The sequence below is a fragment of the Furipterus horrens genome, unplaced genomic scaffold, assembly GCF_987537825.1.
Source record: "Furipterus horrens unplaced genomic scaffold, mFurHor1.1.pri manual_scaffold_4, whole genome shotgun sequence".
Taxonomy (NCBI): domain Eukaryota; kingdom Metazoa; phylum Chordata; class Mammalia; order Chiroptera; family Furipteridae; genus Furipterus; species Furipterus horrens.
This window is the reverse complement of record NW_028327174.1, coordinates 113,209,372-113,234,930: the sequence shown is the minus strand read 5'-3', so window position 1 is coordinate 113,234,930 and position 25,559 is coordinate 113,209,372. Positions and strand designations below refer to the sequence as shown.

At 40.3% G+C, this 25,559-nt stretch overlaps 2 protein-coding genes across 3 annotated transcripts in view; one reads left to right on the top strand and one right to left on the bottom strand.

Annotated features, from left to right (window-relative positions):
- The window catches only part of IPPK (inositol-pentakisphosphate 2-kinase), a 56,536-nt gene extending 32,252 nt beyond the window's left edge, over positions 1–24,284 (top strand). Inside the window, exons 10-14 of one of the 2 annotated variants that reach the window (XM_090273938.1) lie at positions 955–1,102; positions 1,795–1,897; positions 20,468–20,547; positions 22,816–23,015; positions 23,687–24,284. In XM_090273938.1, the coding sequence (XP_090130064.1) occupies positions 955–1,102; positions 1,795–1,897; positions 20,468–20,547; positions 22,816–23,015; positions 23,687–23,763 (608 nt within the window). In that variant the 3' untranslated portion in view covers positions 23,764–24,284. Of the gene's footprint in view, positions 1–954; positions 1,103–1,794; positions 1,898–20,467; positions 20,548–22,815; positions 23,147–23,686 lie in introns of those variants that run through there. The other variant, XM_090273939.1, reaches the window with a different exon arrangement.
- The window catches only part of CENPP (centromere protein P), a 384,243-nt gene continuing 381,838 nt past the window's right edge, over positions 23,155–25,559 (bottom strand). The window contains exon 8 of the mRNA XM_090273944.1: positions 23,155–25,525. Within this exon, the coding sequence (XP_090130070.1) occupies positions 25,395–25,525 (131 nt within the window). The 3' untranslated portion in view covers positions 23,155–25,394. The remainder of the gene's footprint in view (positions 25,526–25,559) is intronic.

Below are 25,559 nucleotides of genomic sequence, written 5' to 3'. Positions count from 1 at the left end.
AAAACATTGTCCCACAAGTCTGTGCATCTGTGATTTGCTGAGTACGTTCTCCACATGATCCTGGTTTATCCTCTTTGTAAACCAGGGGGTGGGTTTCCTTGGCTTGTTTCTTACATGTGGAAAAATGAGGCACTGAAGTTGGAGTCCCACAGTGCAAGCCCTTCAGGGTAGGGGGTGGTCTCAGCAGGCAGAAGTTGGCAGACAGGTGGGAGCACAGGCATATAGAGCTTGTGACTCTGGGCACTTCCTATTAGAGGACCTTCTTCCTCACAGATTCACCAGTAGCCAGCTGTGACTTGGTGACATCTGGGCTTTAAGAAGGCTAGTTTGGGTTTTTGTCCTGAGTTTGTGGGCTCCTCTTTGGTCTCTGTCAGCTGCTAGCAGCTCCACTACACATTCAGGTGTGTGGCATGGGGAATTATAGCCAAGAACTTACCTTGTGGGGCCAACTGGGAAGATTGAGATTCTTCAGTTTTTGTTCTAGGAGCCCTGTGGTCTCTCAGACATCTCTGATGACGGCCACGGAGATGTGATGTAGGGAAACAGTAGCACTTCCCTGTGTGGCTTTTAGGTATTGTGTGGTCACCTGGGCACAGCAGAACATGACCGTTCTCATTGTGACACCTACCTCTGCAGGTGGGCTGTGGATCTGGCCTCCACAGGCATGGTCTCAAAGATTTTGGGGATGTTGACATGGCCATTTTAAATTTTGCGCCTTGCCTTATTTACACTGAGGGTCATCTCTCGAAACTTAGATCTGGCCTGATGTGGTGGAATAGAAGGGCGCTGAGAGGGAAGGGAGGCACAGAGCAGGATGTTGGTCACCTCCCTCTCTGTGCCTGGCCCTATGCACACACCAGCAGCCCAGCAGCGTCCTGAGGCGTGTGCAGCCTGTGCCTACACCTTTGTCAGTCCTTGACAGTAACCTCTTGCTTCCCCTGATGTTTTTGGTAGGAAAAAGCCTGGAGTGCTCGGGGTTACCGAAGGGCTGTCTTCTGTATAAAACCCTTCAGGTGCAGATGTTGGACCTGCTGGATATTGAAGGCCTCTACCCTCTCTATCGACGGGTTGAGAGGTACCTAGAAGAGTTTCCTGAGCAGAGGTGAGGCTAAGGCGTATGGTGCCCCTGCCCATTCTGGGTCAATGTGGGGCCTCTGAGCAGCCCTGAGGGTGAGGCGGAGATGAGGGGAAGGGCTGCTCCAATGCGAGGATAGCCCATGCCTCTCAGGAGGATGACCAACCCCATCCACCTTACCCCCTTACCCTCAGGTGCCAGTTCTGCCCAGGGACTCCATGCTGTGTGAGGGACGACCAGGGTCCCTCAGATCAGTGGTCACTGGTCTATTCCTGGAAAAGAAGCATGTCCTGTGGATCTGACAGTTCTGAGTCAGGGTCAAGCCTGCAGGGGGCAGTGTTGCTCCACAGGCGGTGGCTTCTGTGCAGGCAGGCACTGGACCTTAGGCTTTCCTGTGCAGCTGAGTTCATTCCCTGGCTTCCTGATATGGTCACTGTGGTCCACACCCATGGCGTGTGGTGTGAGTTGGGACTCCCTTCCTCCTCACTAGGATCTCTGACCTGGATGTCGTTTGTCACAAACAGGTCATGTTCAGCTTCAGCTGCCCAGGTTCTGGTCTTGTAAGTTCTTTTTAAAACTGTTGCTTCAGGACAAAGTATAGCATTAAGAAGAGGAGAACTCCTTAGGTGCTCTTTAATACCAGATGTGTGACTAATTGTTAGTAGTTTAATAAATCATTTTCTGTCAGCTCTGTCATCTTGTTTTTTTGTGCCCTTCAGAAAAACATTGCAAATAGATGGGCCTTATGATGAAGCGTTTTACCAGAAGCTGCTCGATCTTTCCACTGAGGATGACGGGACAGTGGCTTTTGCACTGACAAAGGTGGGCAGACCTTTCCAGAAACACACTGTGTTCTCCTTAGACTCTTAGCACTAACTTGAGGTTTTCCCAAGAAGTGTTTCCCAGTACCTACCTCTGATGGTTAAAGCAGAAAAATTAGGGATTTAAGAAAGAAGTGGCTAAAGTTTCGCCCGGATGGACTGGGCCTAGTGAGGATTTGTTTAGTTGGCTGTAGTCCCCGCTGCTGGGCCCAGCCTCTCTGCACTCCCATGCTGGGGTCCTGGACCCGGGCCTGCCTCTCTGTGCTTCCTTCTGAGAAACCTTTGAACTAGCTGGCACCAACCTTTCCTCTCACGGTCATCATTGGGGGTCCAGACCCCTCACCTGTGGCTGGGTGGGGGCTCCTTTCGCCAGAACTCAGGCTAAGGGGCAGCCTGGGAGAATCTCTTAGGAAGGGCTGGTCTTGTTCTTTCTGGTTCTGTCCAATCAGGAAATTCAGAAGCTCCATGAAATTGAATAGAAAAAAAATTACATCTAAGCTCTAACTGAAATTTAGCATTTCATTCCATTATGAATATGGCAACAACCGCTGTAAGGTGAACAGAACCCCCAACGGCACCATGAGAAATCAGACCTTACATTTCATACTGCAGTTTCTGCACAGGTCTCTCAAAAGCTTTGTAGTCATGACTTGTGAGAGATTTGGTTATATAGTTCTGTGTAACACATTTGTTTTAAAATATTGTGTTATCTGATATGGTCACCTTCTCTTTTTTATTCTCTGCAATTAAAAATGTTAGATTCTGAGGGGGATCCATAGGCTTCACTGGGCTGCCAAAGGTGTTGCTAGATGCTGAGATGGTTAAGGGACCATTTTCTTGTGGGAGCGAGGTGACCTGAGTGACCTCCTTTTCTATGTGCACTGGGGCAGCTGCCCTGAAGCCCTTGGCTTACCTGTCCTGGCACTGATGATGTATCTGTCATTCCCACTTGTGAAAAGGGTCCTCATGCTCTGGCCAGGTGGCTCAGTTGGCTAGAGCATCATCTCATACACCAGAAGGTTGTGGGGTCAATCCTCGGTCAGGGCACATACCTGGGTTGCAGGTTTGATCACTGGTTGGTCCGTGTACCAGAAGCAACCAGTTGATGTTTTCTCTCACATCAATGTTTCTCTCTCTCTCTCTCAAATCAATAAACATATCCTCAGGTGAGTATTTTTTTAAAAAATTAAGAGAGTCCTCACTGTTGTCTCTGGCCAAGGAGGTCCCCTCTGAAGGCAGAGCTGTCTTCAAGGTGGGGGGAGATCCAAAAGTGGGGCCTTGGCCTCTAATGAAGCAACAGAATCTGCCCTACATTGTCTGGAACTTGAGTACATTGATTTTGGAATAAATAACACTGTTGCTTTTTCATGAGAGGAAACAGGACTTTACTTCCTTTTTATACATTTCTATATTTTTCAAAATTCCTATTAAATAAGCATGGATTACTTTTTAATTTTATTTGTTTTTTAACCTCATATGTAAACATAATCTTGTTGTAATAGATCCAAGCAATCATTACATAATTATGATAAGGACATTGGGAAAACACTGAATGCTGATGCAGAGACACTGGATCACTCATACACTGCCAGTGGGATATAAAGTGGCACTGGCCACTCAGGAGACAGTCTGGTAGCTTTATACTGAATTGAACAAGCCAAGAGCCTGTAACCCAGCTGAGCAGTTCTCACAGAGCATGAAAGACTTATGCTCACCCAAAACCTTGTGCAGGAGTGTTCATTTAGTCTTATGTGGAATAGCTAGAATGTGGACACAAACTGCAGGTGACCTACAACAGGTTACACAGATGGGCACTACTGAGCAATAAAAAGGAATGAACTCTGGATACATAGCACCCTGGGTGAATCTCCAGGGAATTCTGACTGATGAAAGCCAATCACAAAAAGTCACACACTGTGGTTCTGTTTAGTTGACATTTTTGAAATGACAAAGATGTGTCGTTGCTGTGGGTTGGGGAGGAGGTAGAAGGCAGGCGGGGTGTGATTGTAAAAGGTCAACATGAGGGGTCCTTGCGATGATGGCACTGCTCTGTAACTTGGTTGTGGTGGTATGTGCACAACCTACAGGTGTGGTAAAAAACACACAGGAGTACATGTAAAACTTTGGAGATCAGGATAAAATTGTGTAGTGTATTGATATCACCCTTCTGGCTGTGGTATTGTATTGTGCGGTTCAGCAAGATGCCGCCATTGGGGGAGGCTGGGTAAAGGGCATTCTGGGTCTCTGCTTTATTTCTTACAAGTGCATGTGAACCTACAGTTATCTCTAAACAATTTGATGAAAACATTCAAGTAGTGAGTATATTGTATAAAATGTGGCTATATTCCTGCCCAGGCCATAGATATCCATGGCTAACAGTATGGCAGTATATCTTTTTAGAACTTCACATGCACATGTGCACACATGCATGTGTGCGTGCACACACACACACTCTCTCACACTCACACAGTTTGGGGGATTGTCCACATTATATATGTTGTTCACCAGGTTGAATTTAATTAACATGGCTTGAGGTCTCTCGGAGTTGGAATATAAGGGTCTCTTTTTGTCTTAGGGAGTTCTGGTGGTTAGAATCAAGAGGGCTGCTGTGGAGTGGAAAGCTGGGGAGCAGATTGAGAGCACTCCTTGGCCACAGACTGTTAAAGTTCTTTCTCAAAGGCTGTTTATCTAATGTACCTCTGATGAAATGAGACAGGAGGGGATATTTTTATTTCCATGCCCAGGAAAGAGCAACCCAGAGTGACTCTTGCTTTCTGTCAGTTGTATAGTATTCTGTAGTGGGAATCAACAGACTTTATAAAAGGCCAGCTAGGAAATGCTTTAGACTTTGTATACCATCTGGTCTCTTTTGCAGGTCCTCAACTCTGCTATTGTAGCTTAGAAGTAGCCATAAACAAACATAAACGAACACAGCTGTGTCCAGTAAAACTTTATTTACAAAACAGGTGGCAGGCTGGATTTGGCTCCCACTCTATTAGTTTGCTGACCTCTCTGTTTCATTTTTGCTTGTTAGCTTTTATATTCCATTTTTTTTCTTACTAGTTTGGAAGTTACACATTGATTTTATTATTTTAGTGGTTACTTGTCCAATTTGACCATGCATATTTAAAGTCTAACGTTAATTAATAACTTAACCCCCAAACCCCCAACCTCAGCCACACAAACAATATAAGGAATTGGGATCCTTTAATCCCAATTATCTCTCCCAACATACATGTACTTATTGCCTGTAATTCTATTTGTCTTGTTCTTTTTTAAAATCACAATTTACATTATTACTTTGCACAGATGTTTGTTTAGATCTATCATGTTTGCCCATATCTTTATCCAATATTCTTACATCTCATATCTTTCCTTTTCCCCCCTTTTTTAACTTACAACTTACATACCATACAGTTTACATGCTTAAAGTATACAATTCAGTGGTTTTTACTAGATTCAAAAATATATGCAACTATTTATTGTATTGGCAGCCGTCTGTCTCGAGAGACGATGGTGTAGCTTCTTAAGAGTCTATCTGCACCGCCGAGAATGGCTGTGCAGTCCGACTCGGGAGTGACACGGTATCTGTCTCCTCCTGTGTTGAATCGACATCTTGCGATGACGCTGGAGTGTCCTCTCCAGTGAAGCTGAAGCTACAGAGCCTGGGCAGGGTGATATGGAGGGTCTGCTGTTGCCCATGCAGCAGACCCCCCCTCTCTTCGCAGCTGAAGGGTCCAAGGGAAAGACGGAGTCAATACAGCTTGGCTTCAGGTGCGCCGCAGGAGTTGCCGGTGTTGACTACGACGTCAAACCGCCTTAGGGACTCCGGCTCCGGATTTTCTGTCGGGGTTTACTCCCTTAGCCTTTCCCCTGAAGAGGTATGCCGCAAGGCAGCGGAGGTTTTTTGGAGTCAGAGTTTTCCTTCTCTGCAACTATTACCACAGTCAATTTTAGGACATTTTCATCAACTCAAAAAGAAGTCCCCTACCCTTTAGCTATCATCGCTTTATCTCCATCCCACTCCCTGCCCCCAGTCCTCAGCAATGACTAATTTTCTTTCTACCACTACTTTCTGCTTATTCTAGATATTGCATATAAATGGAATCATTCAATTTGTGGTCCTCTATGATCCTAGCATAATGTTTTCAAGGTTCATCTGTACTGTAGCATATATCAATACTTTTTGGCTCTATAATATTCCACTGTATAGATACACAAAACAGAAATTTTGTTTATTCACTCATCAGTTGATAGGCGTTGGGTTATTTCCACTTTCTGGCTACTGTGAATAATGCTGCTATAAATATTAGCATACAAATTTTTGTGTGGACATAGGCTTTTACTTTTCTTTGGCATATGCATAGGAGTGGAATTTCTGGGTCAAATGATAACTTACATCGCTGCCAGCAGTGCAGGGCAGTTCCAGTGTTTCCATATCTTTGACAATACTTATTGTCTGTCCTTCTGATTTTAGCCATCCTTTTGGGTGTGAGATGATATCGCATTGTGGTTTTGATTTACATTTCCCTGAGAACTAAGCTTTTTTTTTTTTTTTTAATGTGCTTGCTGCCCATTTGGATATTTTCTTTGGAGAAATCTTTTCGGATCCTTTGCTCACTTTTTAATTGTTATTTGTCTTGTTGTTGAGTTGTAAGAATTCTGAATTTTGGTATAGTAGTCCCTTATCAAGTTATATGATTTGCAAATACTTCCTTCCGTCATGTCAGTTGTCTTTTCACTTTTTTGGTACTGTCCTTTGATGCAAAAAAATGTTTTTAATTTTGATGAAGTAAAATTTATATATTTTTATCTTTCTGTTGTTCATGCTTTTGGTTGTCATATCTAAGAATCCATTGCTAAATCCAAGGTCATAAATATTTTCCCCTCTTCTAACGGTTTTGTAGTTTTCGCTCTTACAGTAATTTAATTCTTTGATCCATTTTGAATTTTTGTATATCATTTAAAGGTAGAGATCCAACATCATTCTTTGCAGTTGTCCCTGTACCATTTATTGAAGAGACATTGAATGGTCTTGACACCCTTGTGTTCCATTGACCTATGTTTATACTTATGCCCATATCTTGTCTTGATTTACTTTTGCTTTTTAGTAAGTTTTGGAATTGGGAAGTTTAAGTTCTCCAACTTTGTTGTGTTTCAAGATTGTTTTGGCTCTCTGGAGTTCCTTCTAATTCCATATGAATTTTAGAATCAGCTTGCCAATTTCTACAAAGAAGCCAGCTTAGATTGTGATAGGGATTGTGGTGAATCTGTAGATTGCTCTGGGTAGTATGGCCATCTTTAAAATAGTAAGTCTTCCAATTTTTTAACAGGAGATGCTTTTCCATTTGATTAGATCTTTGTTTTTCTTTCAACAATCTCTTAATAGTTTTCAGAGCATACATTTTGTACTTTGTTCATTCCTGAATGTTTTAGTCTTTTTGATGCTTTTGTAAATGGAGTTGTTTTCTAAATTGTGTTTTCAGATTGATCATTGCAAGTGTAATAAGTGTATAGAAATACAGTTTGTTTTTGTATATTGATCTTATCACTTGCAACTTTGCTGAATTTATTAGTTCTAATAGTTTTTCAGTGGACTCCTTGGGATTCTTTCTATATATGATAATCTGTGAAGAGATAGTTTTATTTCTTCCTTTTCAAATCATATGCCTTTTATGTCTTGTCTTTTTTTTTGCGTAAGTGCCCTGGCTAGAACCTTTAGTATAGTATTGAATAGAATTGGCAAGAACAGACATGCCTGATTTGTTCCTGGTCTTATTGAGACAGTGTTCAGTCTTTCATCATTGTATGTGGTGTTAGCTATGGGTTTTTCATAGATATCCTTTATCAGGTTGAGGAAGTTCCCTTTTCTTCCTAATTTGTTCAGTGTATTTATCATGAAAAGATAGTAGATTTTGTCAATATCTTTTCTGCATCAATTCAGATTATCATGTGGTTTTTGTTTTTTATTCTATGGACATGGTATATATTACCACAATTTATTCCTGGATATTACAACCAACCTTGCATTCCTGGGATAAATCCCACTTAGTCATGCATATAATACTTCTTATATGTTGCTGTGTGCAATTTGCTGTTATTTTCCTGATGATTTTTGTGTATATTCATAAGAGAGATTAATCTGTAGTTTTCACATTTTATATTGTCTTTTTTTGTTTTTAGCATTAGGTAATACTGGCTTTATCAAATGAGTTGGAAAGTGATCCAGACTCTTATATTTGGAAGAGTTTGAGAAGGAGTGATAATTAATCTTCTTTAAATATTGGATAGAATTTTCACTAGTGAATTCACTAGTGAAGCCATCTGAGTTTGGGCTTTTCTTTGTAGATAGTGTTTTGATGCTCAACTCAGTCTCTTTAGTTATTGTAGGTCTACTCATATTATTTATTTCTTCTGAGTCAGTTTTGGTAATTTCTGTCTTTTTAGGAATTTGTCTATTTCATCTTAGTTGTCTAATTTATTGGCCTAAAATTGTTTCTAGTTCTTTTCTTCTTGAAGTACAAGGTCTGTGCAAGAGGTTTCCAGCCATGTAATTTGAAAAATAGAGACATCTATTGAAGAAGATACAAGAAACATTGTACATAGGACAATGACTCCTCAGTCCCCTTAAAAGTAGCCCTGGGACCTCACACAGTTCTCCCAGTCGCCATCAACTGCCTCATCATATTTTCCTGAATTTCATCGACAGTCTGAAATCTTTTTCTCTTTCAAAGGTGATGTTAGTTTTGGGAAAAGTCAGAAGTCACAGGGTGCCAAATCTGGGCTGTTGGGAGACTGAGTTACCTGAGTGATTTGATGTTTTGCCAAAAAACTCTGCATGAGACCTGATGCATGAGCAGGTGTGTTGTCATGATGAAGCTGCCAATCACCAGTTGCCCATATCTGCAGACTTTTGAATCACCTGAATAGTTCCCATGAAGGAATTTTCAAGCTTAACACAAAATTTGATGCAGATTTGTTGCTCTACTCACATCATTTTGAATGCGTTGTCCACACAGCACACATGCTCACATCTACTCCCCTCACTGGCTAGTACAAAGAAGTCATTGTTTACACATGTGCATTCCAGTCCACTCTCCTTGGCTGCCAGGTTACTTCGATGTCACTCAAACCATTCGTGTTATATTAACAATGGCTGGACTTTTTCCAGACAGACCTTGTATATATATCCCTTAAGTTACATCAGTGAAAATTTACTGGTAAATTCTCTATCAATCTGGATATGTTTATAATTTGTCCACAGACTTTAAAGGTAGTTTTTTTCTAGGTGCATTGTTTTTCTCCTAGCATTTCACCATTTTATTCAACATCATCTGACTGGGTATTGCTTCCGAGATGTCTTGTCAGTTTGTCCTTTCTTAGAAGGTGAATTTTTTCTGTATGGCTGCTTTTAAAGTCTTCTCTTTCTCTTCTTATTTGACATTTTAGTGAACTGTGATAGGTGTGATGTGCTTTATTAATCTTGCTTAGTGTGTTGCGCTTTTTTAGTTTGTGGATTTATATTTTTCTCTTTAGTATTGTCATATTAATGTCACTTCTTTGGATGTATTAATTTGTTACTGTTAAAGTTAATGTTGATATTCACATTTTTGTAATTAAACCCTTGTATACATAAGCATATCTGTAAGATAGATTCTTAGAAATAAAATCTCTAGGTTTATTTTTGATAGATTCTGTCATATTGTCCTCCCAAAAAGATTTTGCCAATTTACATTCCTTCTTGCCAAAATTGAGGGTCCTTGTTTTCCCCAGGCTGTCAAAAACGCTAGATATTACTAGTATTTAAACTTTTTATTTTGAGTTTTTAAGGTTTTGTTTTATTACCCATTTGTATTGTGAAATATAGCATACACAGAAAAGTGCACAGAAAAAAAGGTACAGCCAAACGATTTGTCACGAAGTAATCCCTGTGGATCTGTCAGTTAGGTCCCAATCCAAAATGCTGACAGCCAGCCATAATCCCTGTTGGCTTCCTGTCCAGCTATTCCTCTTCTTTTTCCCCAGTTATTTGTATTGACTTGTATCTGATAGTCTAGTTGGTTCTGTTTTTGAACTTCATATATGGAAGCATGTATATAGCTCTTATGTCTTTTTTTTTTTTTTTTAGCTGCATATGACACTATGATATTCACTCATGTTATATGCATTTCTGTATTTGCATTGCTTTATAGTGATCTAGTCTACTGTTGATAGACATTTGGGTTGTTCCTCGTTTTTTGCTCCTATGACTAAAGCTTCTGTAAACATTCTTATATAGATCTCTTGGTGTACATGTGCACACATCTCTTGGATATATTCCTAGTAGTGGAATTTCTAGGCCAGAGGTATGAACGTACTTAGCTTTAGCAGATATTGCAAAGCAGGTTTACTGTTTCTATCCCCTGCAATAGGCCAGTGTAGTTCCTGTTGCTCCATACCCTCTCTGTCACTTGATTGTGGGTCTTTTTCATTTCAACCATTCTGATGAATGTGTACTGGTGGCTTGTTATGAGAATGAGATTAAGTACCTTTTCAATGTTTAATGGCCATTTGTATTTTCTTTTTTTTGTGAAGTATCTCATGACCAGTTTCTAGGGTTGTTCAATGTTTTCTTATTGATTTGGAGTTCTTTATGTATCCTGGAAAGAAGTCCATTGTCAGATGTACGTGCTGCAGATAACTTCTTTCACTCTGCAGCTTGCTGTTTTACTGTCTTAATGGAATCCTCTTAAGAAGGGAGGTTGAGACTTCTGGGCAAGATGGCAGGGTAGGTAAACATTGTCCTCAACTCCTCCCATGACCACATCAAAATAACAACTAAACTACAGAACAACCATCATTCAGAACTGCCTGAAAGCTAGCTGAACACAAATCCTATAGTTATAACTAAGGATATACAGAAGAAGTCATATCCAGACAGGTAGGAGCGGGGGAGATGCAGAACGGACATGTCCCACACCCACGTGTGGTGGTGTGGTGGTTAAGAAACAGGAAGGATATTTCATCTGCAGAGGTCCCCCCTGAGTAGAGAGGAGTCCCACCCGTACACTGGGCTCCCTGGCCCAAACCACCCGTGCTGGAAAGAGGAGTCACCAAACATCTGGCTGTGAAAACCAATGGGGATTCTGTCCTGGTGAGAGGGAGGACTTCTGGAGTCCCAGGAGTTTATTTTAAAAGGGCTTGTGCTTAGATTTACTTGCTAACACTCATACACTTGGAGCCCTTGTGCTGGGGCAGAGACTTGAAAAGCACCAGGGACATACCCGGATGAACTGAATTGTCTGGCATTAGGGCAAGGGCTGGAGGGGCAGCTTTCTCCCAGACAGAAGTACTGGGAGAGGCCATTGTTCCTTTCTTGAGCCCTCCCTCCACAGAGGCAGTAGGCAGGTGCCACATTTGAGTCTCCATCAACCTGGCTAACACTGTGTTCACCCAACCTTTGTGATTCTTTGAGACCCCCACCCCATCCGATTTGTAGTCCCACACAAGTTGCTTCCAGTGGCTTTGCCATACATACAGCCTGATCTAGGCTCTCACTGTGGAATTCCTTAAAATCTCTCAAAGGTTCATAAACCCAAGAGAAGCAGGATCTGGCCTCGGTGTGCTCCATGCCTCTTGCTAAGTGGTCCCAAGTCTGACACTATTGGCAGCCAGCCTCCATTCATAGCTTAGCCTCTCCCAGGTGCCCCCAAGCCCAGCACAAGCAGCAATCACCAGCAGATCACTTTGTAGCTCATACCAGGTGGCTGCAGGCAGAGCACAGCTGACCTTGGCCTGCACCAGAGCCTCTCCCAAGAGGCCCCAGAACCAGCACCACCAGTGCTCAGCTTCAGCCCATACCAGGGCATCACCCAACCACCTCCACAAATGACACACCCAAGGGGTGGACTTGGCAGGCACTAGATTCCCGCTAAAGTGAATCTTGCTCTGTGGTGTCAGCCACAGCACAATAACTCCTCCACTACAGTCCTCATAGTCAATCAACCTGAAGGTTAATTCATCCTATTGATGTCTTAACAGTAGTCAAAGTTGAACTACCAACAGGTTGATACGCACAACCCACACAAGGGACACCTGGAGCACCTGGCTCAGGTGACCAGGGAGACTGTGCCACCTACCATACAATGCCACTCTTATCAAGACCTGGAGAGATAGCAGATCAACCTAATACATTGAAAGAAACAGAAATGCAGTCATAATGAGACAAAGAAACAAGTCCCAAATAAAAGAACAGGACAAATCTCCAGTAAAAGAACTTAACGAAATGGAGGCAAGCAGTATACAAGATGCAGAGTTCAAAACACTGATTAGAAGGATGCTCAATGAACTTAAGGGAAGAGTAGGTGAACTCAGTGAGAACTTCAACTAAGAGATAGGAAACATAAAAATGGAAATAGAAAACATAAAAAGAACCAGTCAAAGATGAAGACAACAATAACTGAAATGAAGAGTATATTAGAGGGAATCAACAGTAGATTAGATGGAGCAGAGGACTGAATCAGCAGTTTGGAATACAAGGTAGTGTAAAATACCCAATCGGAACAGCAAAATGATAAAAGAATTTTTTAAAAATGAGGATAGTTTAAAGGGGCTTTGGGACAGCATCAAGTGTAACAATATACACATCATGGGGTACCAGAGGAGGAGAGAACAAAGGGATTGGAACCTATTTGAAGAAATAATGACTGGAAACTTCCCTAACCTGGTGAAAGTAAAGGACACACAAGTTCAGGAAGTGCAGAGTCCCAAACAAGATGAACCCAAAGAAGCCCACACCAAGACACATAATTAAAATAATAACAGTTAAAGACACAGAATCTTAAAAGCAGCAAGAGAAAAGCTGTTAGTTTCCTACAAGGGAGCTCCCATAACACTGTCAGCTGATTTCTGAACATAAACATTTCAGGCCATAAGGGATTGACGTGAAGAATTCAGAGTGATGAAAAGCAAGGAAAGGAGTTCATCACCACAAAACCAATATTACAAGAAATTTTAAAGGGAAGAAGAAAAAAGATAAAAAAATAATTAGGTCATATCAATAAAGTATCAGTAATTACTTTAAAGGTAAATAGAGTAAATGCTTCATTCAGAAGACACCGGGTGGCTGAATGGAGAAGGAAACAAGACCCATACATATGCTGTCTATAAAAGACCCATTCAGATAGAAAGATACACATAGAATTAAAGATAGGGAAATATATATCTTATGGAAATAAAAACAGAAGAGCGAGCTCGGGGTAGCAATACTCATATCAAACAAAACTGATTTTTAAAAAAATGCTCATCCAAGGATATGTGTCTTAATGATTTTAGAGAGAGGGGGAGAGAGGGAGAGGGGAAGGAGAGGTGAGGGGGAGAGGGCAAGACACAGAGACAGGAGAGACATGAGAACCAAAGGCTATAAAAAGACAAAGAAGGACCCAGCAATTCTACCTCTGGGTATTTATTCAAAGAAACTCAAAACACTAATTGAAAAAGATATGCATCCCTATGTTCATTGCAGCATTATTTACAATAGCCAAGATATGGGTACAACCATCAAGAGATGAATGGATAAAGAAGATGTGGTATGTATATACAATGGAATATTATTCAGACATTAAAAAGTGTGAAATCTTGCCATCTGCAACAATATGGATGGTTCTAGAGTATATTACCCAAGTGAAATAAGACAGAAAGACAAATACCATACAATTTCATTTTATAAGTGGAATCTAAAAAACAAAATAAATGAACAAACAAAACAATTGAGTTTACAGGTACAGAACATTTTGATGATTGCCAGATGGGAGAGTGGTTGGGGAATGGATTAAAAGGGAATGGAATTAAGAATTACAAATTGGTAGTTACAATATAGTCATGGGCATAAAAAGTACAGCATAGGGAATATAGTCAACAGTATTGTAATAATCATGTGTGGTGTCAGATGGGTGCTAGACTTATTGGGGTGATCACTTTGTAAGTTATATGTAATATTACTATGTTGTACAATTTAAACTAATATACTGTATGTCAACTGTAATTGGGAAATAAATATTATTTGAAAAGGGAAGTTTATAACTTTAAGGTAGTTTAATTTACATCTTTTTTTCTTTATAAGTCTATCTCTACCTTGTATTTACCTTAAAGACCTATAGGTGTTACATAAACCTTATTGTTTTGTCTCATATTTGGTGGGTATCCATCTGCAATTGATTTTTGGTACAGCATGAAGAAGGGTTTTATTTTATTGTCATATGGAATTGTCCCAGAATCATAGGAATTGTCATGGTCACTATAGAATCATAATAAGTCTTGATATCCAGGAGAATAAATTTTACCTTCTTCAGGAATGTCTCTCCATTAATAAATGCCTAACCTTCTTGATGTTTTGCTTGTTTACATAAATGTTAGAATCAACTTGTTCAGTTCCACAAGGAAAAAGCACAACAAAACGGGATTTATATTGGTTTGATACTAAAATAATGCGTAAGAGTTGATATCTATACCATATTGAGTCTTTCACCATGAGCATTTGTTTTGGTGTTATTTAAAATCTGAAAAGAAAAGTTATGATTGTCTTTCGAGAGGTCTTACGTTTTATTAGATTTATTCTCAGATATTGTATAGCTTTAGGTATAAATGGTATCTTAAAATATTTTTAGTGTTTATTGTGGTTTGTATTTGATTTTTCTGTTTTGACTTTTTATCTGTCAACCTTGCTAAACTTACTTATTCTAACAGTTTATAACTTTTTTGGGTTTTCATTATATACAATCATATTGTCTCTGATTTTGATTTTTTTCTATCCAATTTTTATGTATTTTCTTTTGCTTAACTGCACTGCTTGCTTAGGTTTGTTGGGATTTCATTTTATTTTTTTTAAATAACCATTATCAGATTAAGGAAGTTCTTTTCTATTCCTTTTTTATTTATTTATTTTTAATTCTCACCTAAGGACATTTTTTCACTATTCTTTAGAGAGACAGAGACAGACATCGATGTGAGAGAGAAACATCGATTGGTTTCCTTCTTGTATGCGCTGTGACAGGGAATTGACCCTGCAACTTGCATATGTGCCCTGACCAGAAATTGAACCTAAGACCTTTGGGTTTATGGGACAATGCTCCAACTAACTGAGCCACACCAGCCAGGGCCTGATTTGTTAAGAGGTTTTTAAATTTTTTTTAATGGTAACTGGATATTCAATTTTATTAATGCCTTTTTTTTCTCATTGATATGATTACATGACTTTTCCCTTAGTTTCTATTAATGTGATGTTTGTACAATCTGTAGTGATGTATTTATTTTCTATATTATGATATTTGCTTTGCTAATATTTTGCTAGGAGTTTTCATGTATGCTTGTGAGTGATAGCTTTTGTAATGTTTTTGTTACATCTTGAGATCAAGGATTATGCTTGTCATAAAATATTTTAGTAGCGTCTGATTTTCTTTTCTCTGGAAGAGGTGAGGTAAAACTTATATTATTTTTTTCCTTCAGTATTTTGTAGAATCACAGGTAAAACCATCTGGGCCCACTGTTGTCTTTGTAGGAAGATTTTCAATTCTAATTTCAATTTCACATTTTCTCTTTTCTTTTGTCAGTTTTGGTAAGTTGTATTTTTTAGAAATCTTCAAAATTTTCAAATTTTGGGTTTTTTTTTGGTAATTTTCTCTTATCTTAATATTTTATAACATCTGAAAAATGCCCTTTTATTCCTGATGCATGGTATTTGTCTTCTCAATACATCCCACAAAGTTTATCAGTTTTGTAAAAATTAATTTTTGATCCTTCCACACTGTATGATTTTCCATTTCATTAGTTTCTGGTCTTGATTATTTCCTTTTTAAAAATTTCTTTGGATGATTTGTTCTTTCTATAACTTCTTGATCAGAAACACCTAATTAAGTTTTGGCTGCCTTTTTTTCTAAAATACCTATTTAAAGCTATATACAGGGGTGGACAAAAGTAGGTCTATAGTTCATATGGAAAATAATACAATAATTAAATAATACAAGAATAAAGTCTGTTTTGTATACACACAACTGTAAGCCTACTTTTGCCTACCCCTGTATTCTCCTGTAAATGTGGCTTTAGCTACATTCCACAAGCTGTATTTTCAATGTCGTTCAATAAAAATATACTGATTGGGATCAAGATTCTACTTTGACCCAAGTATTTTAGAAGAGAAATAATTACCAAATGTGGGGATTCTAATTATCTTTTCATATTGATTATTAGCAAAATTGCATTATAGTTAGAGAATATACTCTATATGGTCCTTTGAAATTTGTTGAGACTGGCTTTTTATACTTTAAAATTTGTTGTGAGTTGCTTTATTCATTTTTTTTTTTTTTTTTGAAAAATGCTTCTGTGTGTACTTGCAAAGAAGTCATCTTCTTATATTGCTGGATGCAGTGTTTTATGTTTGCCCATTAGGTCAAATTAATTGTTATTCAGATCGTGTATAACCTTACTGATTTTACAGTCTGCCTGTTCCATAAGAAGGATGTTTTGAAACTTTACATAACAATTTGGATTTTTTTTTGTTTTTTATTTATTTTCAGGCTATATTGTTTGGTGCTTTACATTTAGAATTGTTACATCTTCCTGGTAAACTGCATTTTTCATTTTCAAGTGTCATTTGTCATTTTCAGTATCTACATCTGGTAATACTTTTTAACCTTAACTTCTCTAGATTCTTTTGGTTAAAACTTACACCTGTGTATTTTTTGTCCTTTTAGTTCTAGTCTTTCTGTCTTTGTATTTATGATATGGTTTGGTTTTCTGTCCATTCTGATATTATGTCTTTATCGTTTAATTGGACTTACAGTAGTCCCTCTATATTGTGGTTCACTTATTGCAGCTTCACTGTATTGCGGGGAACGGTTTATAAGTATGTGGGAAGGATTTATAAAGCCTTAAAATATATATAAACACTAAAATAAATGTATGGTACCTAATTCACGGATTTTCACCTATCGAGGGTGTGTGTGTGTGTGTGTGTGTGTGTGTGTGTAGAATGTAATACCCGCGATAAGTGAGGGAATAGTGTATTCTTGGGTTTAAACCTTTTAATTTTTCCCTCCTATTTTAGGTTTCTTTTTCTCTTGTCTCTTACTGTCTTTGGGGTTGATTTTTCAAAAAATCATTCCATTTCCCTGTTCTGTTTGCTTCGAAGTTAATGAGTCTTCTAGTGTTTATTCTAGCAATTGCAGCACACAGTTGACTTATTAAAGTTTAATATTGTTTAGTTCCTTTACTCTCTTCTTAAACAATGCAAAGTTCTTAGAATACATTTTACTATTACTCCTGACTTACATTGCTATTCTTGCTATGTATGCTTTATACCATCAGTGTCCATTTATCCACGTTATTTTCTCTTGCATTGCCCTTCATTCTGCCCTGCATTTCAGAGTTTATATCTGGGGTCATTTTTGGTTTCTCTGATGAAGGATACCATTTCATATTCCCTTAGTGTAGGTTATTCACTCTTAGTTCTTGTTTGGTGACATGTATTAAGTCATTCTTGAGCCTGTGGCCTGATTTCTTTTCTCAGTTTGGAATATTTTTGGCCTTAACTTTTTCAAATCTTATCTCTACCATCCCTTCTTTTCTTCCAATTACATGTGTATTAAACACATTTCCTTATCTCTGTCTCAAGCCCTTTCCTCAATATTTTCTAGCTGTTTATTTTCATGCTTCATTGTGGATATATGTGTAAATATATATACACATTTCCAGTTTAGCGAGTCTCTTCAGTTTTTTTCTAATCTGCTGTTAAAATTACCTGTTGAATTCTTTTTAAAAAATCATTAAAAAAATTTTTTTTCAATTGCAGCTGACATACATTATTAGTTTCAGGTGTACACCCCAGTGATTAGACATTACATAACTTACTAGTAATCATCCTGATAAATCTTGCACCCATCTGACACCATACATAGTTATTAGAATATTATTGACTATACCTTGTATTCCCTCTGCTCTATTTTACATGACTGTTCTATAACAACCAATTACCTATTGAATCCTTAATACTGATTTTTATAGTTTTTAGTTCTGGAATTTCCAAACAGTTCATTTTTATAGTCTCCAGGTCATCTTTGGAGTTCTCCATTTGTCTCATTTTTTGAGCAGAACAGCATGTGTGTCTGGTACTTCCAGTAGCTGGAATCCATGTGTGTCTCTTTCTGCTGTCGTGTTTGTTTTTTCATTCGGGTCATCATGTTTTGCGCTTGGATTTTTTTTTTGGTTCTGTGTGAGAAATTCCGTTTGTACAATTATTTGAGAAATAATTTGAAACCTTAGATGTTATCTTCTTCCAGAGAGACTTTTAAGTTTGCTTTGGCCAAGGACCTAAGAAGCATTGGCAGGCTAGGGTCATATTAATCAAGTTTTGGTGACTGAATTCTTTGAATCAATGCTGCAGAGCCTGTCAACTTCTGGCTTACCAGGTCGTCAGATGTAGCATTTTGGTTACTAAACCAAAGAGGAGGTTCATTATGGTTACTGTTTCCATAGCCCTGGAGGCTGATTAAAAGTGCCTCTTGGCCAACATTCCAAAATTGTGCGCCCACCCCACCCCCCTTCCTAGGCAAAAAAACCCCAGTCTTCCCACTGGTCCAGCAATTCTCCCTGGTCTCGTTAAACTCTGCGTTCACGCAGATGTTTTCGATATTGTGTCCAGCTTTTTCTAGTTGACCTCAGTGTTGGGTTGGCCCGTACACAGTCCAGCATCACTTGAGGTGTAAGTCTCACCCTTTCATTCTGTGTCTGGTATATACATATATTTATAGTTCCATCCATCTGATGAGTGAAAGTATTTCACTGTATAATTTGCATGTCCTTGATTAAAATAAGGCTGAGCAACTTTTCATATGTTTATTGGCTACTTTTTCTTTTGTCAGTTTATTTGGTCCATATCTTTTTTGGGTATTTTTTCCATATTAATTTAACACTTTATTCTTGATGTTGATCATCTCTTAAATGTTGCAAATTATTTGCTCTCATTCTTTCACAGGTCTCTTACATTCACTTATGACTATGTCATATGAAAGATTTTAATTTTTAGGTATTCAAATCGTCTTTTATAGCTTCTGGGTTTTATGTCTTGTAGATTAGTACATAATAAATATATTATACTTTGGTTTTATATTTATCTCTGAGTAATTCTTCGGACTGCATTTTTTATGTATTTTGTAAACTGATTTCTTAAACAGTATAAGGAGAGGAGCTTCTTTTTCCTTCTACTTGGAAAGGTTTTTTCACACCTGAAAAATAGCAGTCAGTAGGCCTGAGATAACTTGCACTTGGGGTTCTTCCCACTCCTTCACATACAAGTCCTGTCTTGGGGAAAGTAAAGCTTGGATATTTTCTCATGATGGGTCCTCCTGACTGAGTGACATAGAGGGGAATGATTAAGGGTTAGGGTTAGGGAGACAGGTTATGATCTGTCATCACACAAATGTTGAGGCCAGTGACAAAGCATAAGGCCCACTTTCTTTACTGTAACTAGTTTATTTTTATAAAAGTGAGAGCTATTCAATCTAAAAAAATTCAAATGATACAGGAAAGTTCAAAGAAGGGGAAAGAATGTCCCAGATTCCATACAGAGGTGACCATCTTTTAGGATCTCTCTGTGTCTGTAACACACATGTGAGCACACATACAGCTTTACAAATAAAATCCTGCAAACTATGCTGTATGTTGCTTGAGTTAGCAGCCCTGGTGGAAGTCACTCCAGGCCAGTGTGTGCATTTACACGTGCTTGCAGCCCAGGTGTAAGAGCACAAACTTCAGAGCCAAGACCTCTGCGCTCAAGCCAAGCCCTGATACTGCCCAGGATGCAGACGGATAACTGGTTCTGTGTCTGTTTCCTTACCCATAAGCTAGGACACCAGCAATGCCTGCCTTTGGGGTCTTATGGGGATGAAGTAACTGAACACAGACAGCTTGGTGACTCTGCTATCTGTAGCATCATTCTAGGTGGCTGCATGACATTCTGGGGTGTGATACAAGAGGGGTTCCCAACCCCTTGGGCCACGTATTAGGAACCAGGCCACATAGCAGGAGGTGAGTGGCAGGGAGGCGGGCAAGGTGGGCAGGCAGATGGATGATGCTTTGCTTGCTTTACCTCTAGAGCTCTGTCTCCTGTCTCCCCCTCCCCCTGCCCTGTCCAGGGAAAATTTTCCTCCATGAAACTGGTCTTTGGTGCCTAAAAGGTTGGGGACCACTGCTTTAAACAGACCTCAGTAGATGTCTGTGTGCCACCATCTTGAGGTTTGGAGTGGGGTTCGCTCTACCCAGTCAGTATGGCCAGCACGGCAGTAACTGGGGCAACCTCCTGCTTTTTCTGCTAAGGCGGACTGCGGCTGCGCTGCTGAAGAGAAATCCCAGGGTTTGGAATCAGGGTCCGCACACTGCTTGCAGTGAGAAGCCAGGGGGCAGCTGGCCTCTGAGGAACCTTAAGACTTAACAGCTTCCTCCCCTACCCCCAGGTTCTGTGACTGGCTCCCAGATCTTGCTGGGAGGCAGTGTGTGTGTGTGGTGACATGGTGCCTAGGGCTGACCTCTCCTTCCTCCACAGGTTCAGCAGTACCGGGTTGCCATGACTGCAAAGGACTGCTCCATCATGATCGCACTCTCCCCTTGTCTGCAGGATGAATGGTGAGCTGCCCACCATCGCATCGCATGTCTTTGGTCTAACAGGATTTTGTAGATTGACAAGTTGGTTTCCCCATATTTAGAGAGCCCCAGGTGGGATCACATTTATTCAGAGGCTGATCTCCAAGACCTGCCTGGTATCATGCTGCTTACTAATTTTTGTTCTCTAGAAGGTTGTTATTCAGTCAAAAAGATATTTATGGAGAACTTTAAAAGATTGTTCTTTTAAATTGAAGATTACCATTATTTTCTAAGAAAATACCTTAAGGACTTAGAAGCAGTTTGGATAGTGTGGTGCAAATTCCTTTCTTTCAAAGAAAGCACCAAGCTCCCGTCAAGGCTCTGAGGCCTGAGAAACTGTAGGTTCCCATGGGTCTGTTCTGCTTCCCACCAGGCCCTGAAATGCCCACCTTCAGTCATTTTGAAGCCTTTAAAACAACGCGTGCGTTGTTCTGCTGCCTATTTGCAGTGTCTCTCCCTAGGCACCATATTGTTATCCATCTTTTTCTAGGAATCCGGGATGAACGTGATAATCTTCTCCTACTAAATAGGCAGCATTTACCTTCAGGGTGTAAAACCCCACACACAGTATTTGCAGAATGTTCTGAATTTTTCTGACAAATGTTCCTGTGTCAAGGTGAACTTGTCACTGGCTGCCAGCCACCCATTTTTCTGCTTTTGAACTAAACATTTCCAAGAGTCCTGCTCCTTAGCAGGCATAGAACAATCCATTTTCTGATAGGAAACGTGGAGCGACATTTCATTTATAGGGTATAACTGAAGTACAGAAAAAAGGTGGTTCTATTTAGTTGAAAACTCCTGTTATCCTCACCCCCCTCCCAAATGCCCCCAGTGCTTAGATATGAGGAATCCATTTGCTGGATTAAACTATTGATGTTTGATGAGAAAACCACACAGATGTTATAATCTACCACCCTGCCTGAAGCAAGGATGCAGTTGGGATACAGAAGTGTGAGGGGCCAGGGCCTGGGGCCCCGATATCCGCAATGAAAACTGACATGTTGGGATAGGAGCCAGGGCATGAGTCCACAAAGTTCTGAAACACGTGGGCACCAGTCTCAGCCCCAGGGTGGCAGTGTTTAGGTGTCAGGGGCCATACCCTGGGCTCATGGGAGCTTCTGGTTGACAGTCAGACTTTTCATAGGGGATGGCCCTCTGGCCATGCTCCTATCAGCTGCTGTATGATGGATTCACATTGTCTTGTTGGGTGGTGGTGCTGAAGTGAGAAATTGGGGTATCCTTTAAAACGTGTAGTCCTCTCGAGGGCCAGAGACATGGACTGTCCTAAACCCAGCTTAGCTAAGCTTGGGTGTTAGGCCCTAAGGGGAGACTTCAAAGCAAGACCTTAATTTGCAAAAGTATTCACTTCTTTTCATGAGGGAGTTGCCAGAAGCCCAGCAGCCTAGCCCTGGTTCTCCCAGTCAGCCATATTTTGGAGCAGGTCTCCAAGTCAGGGTCTAGGCCTTGATTGGAGTCATCAGGACAGGAACATGTCCACTGCCTTCCCTCTCCCAGGCAGGTTCTGCTGAAATTGTTGTTTTGTTTGTTTGACTTTTTTTTTTTTTTCTCCTAATGATTTCTAAACAGTTAAGCAGGGGGAAACGAGGACTCCTGACTATTTCCCTTGAGCCACGCTGAACTCATCCAATGCATGTGACCAGTCACCTGGACCCAGACTGTGTATTGAGCACAGATTTCAGAATTAGTCTGTTTTTAAGTACAAGTAATTGTTCATAAGTTGTTATAAGCATATGATTCTTCTGATATTCAGAAAAACTACACAACTAAGCCCTAAGAAACAAAATACAAAACACTGCAGATGCAATTTAATAAACCATGAAACCAGACATGGGGGAGGTATATATGAGAAGTTTGTTCTCGACGTTTTATCCATTTGGCTGTTGAATGGCCAGATCAACTTTCTACTTTTCTTTAGGTTTTGTAATATTTGGCCTATAATGCAGTACTTTTCCAGCATACACCTTTACTACTAGGATATGAGGAATGTCATAAGCATCCAACATAATTGATTTTTCATCTTTTCTGCACTTTAACCCTCTCTCACCTGGTGTGGTGGCAGGTTTCAGAGCAGGTGCCTATCTGGCAGAAGTTTTAAATACTTGTGCACCCAGCTGATAGACAGAGATTGGATGCACATAGATGTAGAGTGGGCATTACTTGTGAGCTAGGATGAGAGGATTTGGGAAGGCTAAAATTGTTTTTGGTTTTTTGTATTTTTTTATCTTTCAGCTCCGATCAAAGGCCCATTGTCCCTTCATCAAGATCCAGGTTTGCCTTCTCTGTGTCTGTACTGGACCTCGACCTTAAACCCTACGAGAGCATCCCTCATCAGTACAAACTGGATGGCAAGATAGTCAACTACTACTCAAAGACTGTACATGCCAAAGATGCCACCGTGATGTCACCTAGGTTCAAGGACAGTGAAGATTGTACGTTAGTTCTCCATAAAGTCTAACTTTTTTCCTGTGGCGTTATTGAAACTTGAACATAGAATGTGAAGGTTGAATGATAGAGCTCTTTTGTGTTGGGTGATTTTGGCTATGAATGTTTTTGCTTTTTAACCACTGTTCAGGTAGGACTGCTTCTGGGAGACACAGAATGGAAGAAAAATCTTCCAGGACAAGGAATATCAGATGTGAGACCTGTGACATTCTGTGTCCCAGCAGGCCCCTCTGGACAGCTTTTTCCTTTCCACCGAAGGGTCATGTCTAATCTCTAATGCAAAAAGCCTTATTTTGGAAGATTTGGATCTTCTACAAGACTCCTAACATAGAAAACTTGAATTGTCATATATACCTTACAATTTGGACTTTTAAGAAAACAGGGATACTACTGGAACATTCCCAACTGAGTTTCTTGGTCACTTTTTAATGCAAGCCATGTGTCATCTTAGGTTTAGTGGTTCCCTGCTGCAGAGTGATGGGTTGGTGCAGATGTCAGTTCTGAGCAGTGTGAACTCAGGGTTCCTGTGGAGGTGCTACCTTCACCACTCTGTGCAGGATCAGCAGGGACCGTGGGACTCAGGTCAGGGCAAACACCACTCATGTGAGCATTGATTTTCATTTTTTTCTTTTCTGAATAATTTTGTCTTTAACTTTAGGGGAGACAAGGTGTTCTTTCTCACCTGAAGTTGCTGCTGTGGAAGCTGGAAGCAGAACTGCAACACTGAGCTGCTGAGCCTGGGGCAGCTCTGTTCCTCCCAGCTCTGTGTTCATGGCATTTTGGGGTGTTTGGGGAACCTCAGCCAGTTCTGCCAGAGACAGTCTTGAGTTTCCCTCCTCCCTGTACCTGTTTTTCCCTCTGGTTTCACTGAGATGTGTGCTGTTTGCAGCCTCAAGGGGTGTGCTGCCAAACACCTTGTCAGGACTGCCCAAGGTTCTGCTTTGCATGATGGGTGACTCCTGGCTGCCACCAGAAGGGTTCTTGTTGGGTTTACCAAAAGTGTACCTGGCTGGCATGAAAACTATTGGGAATCTTGGCTTCCGTTTTTTATTATATGGTAGGTTGTACAGATTTATTATTTATATCATCACTTTGAGAGATTAATGAAGGCTTATTGTAATATGATATATTAGTAAAACCATGGAATTATATGAATTATATGAAAATGCTACATGAAAATAAGAATATTTTGCTGATTGTAAATTTTTAAGGGGGACATTTTGTGATTACTTGAGAATTACACTTGTTTGAATTAAGCCAGTTTTTCTAGAACTTATTCTTTAATTCTTTCCTAACATTTACTTCTTACTTCTATACTAAGAGGGTTAAAAAGATACTCAGATGACATACGTGTCTCGTCTACATCATTGTATTGGGTTCTGGAGGCTTTGGAGAGTCTGACTGCGGGAACATGAGTGGAGCTGTGTTCTCATGCAAGTCACAGAGTGTGGGGAGGGCAGCAGCTATCAGTGTTATTTTGGCTGGAGGTTTTTCCTTATTGCTGCCTGGGACAGGGGAAGGGGTGGGGAGACATGATCATGACACATAGTCTTGCTTGGCATCACCGTGTGCATGGAGCTCAGGAATCCCAGCCCCCTGAGGAGGTGAGCTGGGTAGCCTCCTGGCAACCTGTCCTGGCTGGACTGGGCAGTCTGAAACTTGGGGGAAGAGGCTATAGATGAACCACCCCTGCTAGGAGGTGTTGGTCCAACCCTTTGCTCTGTTCACTCCATTATAGCCTCTTCTTCTCTATGGTGTTCATTCAATTAAAACAATGCTTTTACCAGTTCTAACATTTTAAATGGGTGACTAAGGTCAGTGTAGCACTTAGACTCGGGGATTTAAATGAAAACCCAGTTTCTTCTGTGTGGAGGGATGGGTACTAAGGTGCCATAGGAAGGGACAATGAATTCTTTACTGTCTTACTGCATTTTTTAAGCTCATGGTCCCCTTTTTTGTGGATGACCAAGAAGAGTGAATGTCAGAGGACTTCTGAGAGGCCCTGTAAATGCCTCCAAGTGCTGCCTTCCAGAGCAGGGAGGTAAGGGGGTTGGTGCACCTCCCCCAGGGTATCTGGGGAATGTCTAAGCAATGAGGCTGCAAGAGCCCCAGGTGGTGGGCAGCTGCCTCTGCCCTCACACTAGGTAAGGGAGGGGTGCACAGCTGGTCCCAGCAGATCAGTGTTTGTATTTAAGTAGCTGTATTTATTTTTTCATGTCCTGGCAGTTTATATATAATTTGTCATAACTGCACAGACGTGTTCTAAGGGTACTGTTTCTAAGTGGAAAAGGGCAAATATTTATAAGTCAATAAAATCACATGCCTTCTGGTATAGCATCTGACTCCGAGGTGTTATTGTTTGGGAACTAGTAGTTTTTTTCTGTGCAAAGCAATCTTATTAGGCTTTCTAGAGCCACTTCAATGCCTAGCACACCCAGCAGCGTTCGGAAGCTGAGAGGAGCAGTTTCTATTACTCCCTTCTTGTCCAACTCCAGGGCTGTAAAGAAAAAAAACAGGGTAAGAAACTTCAT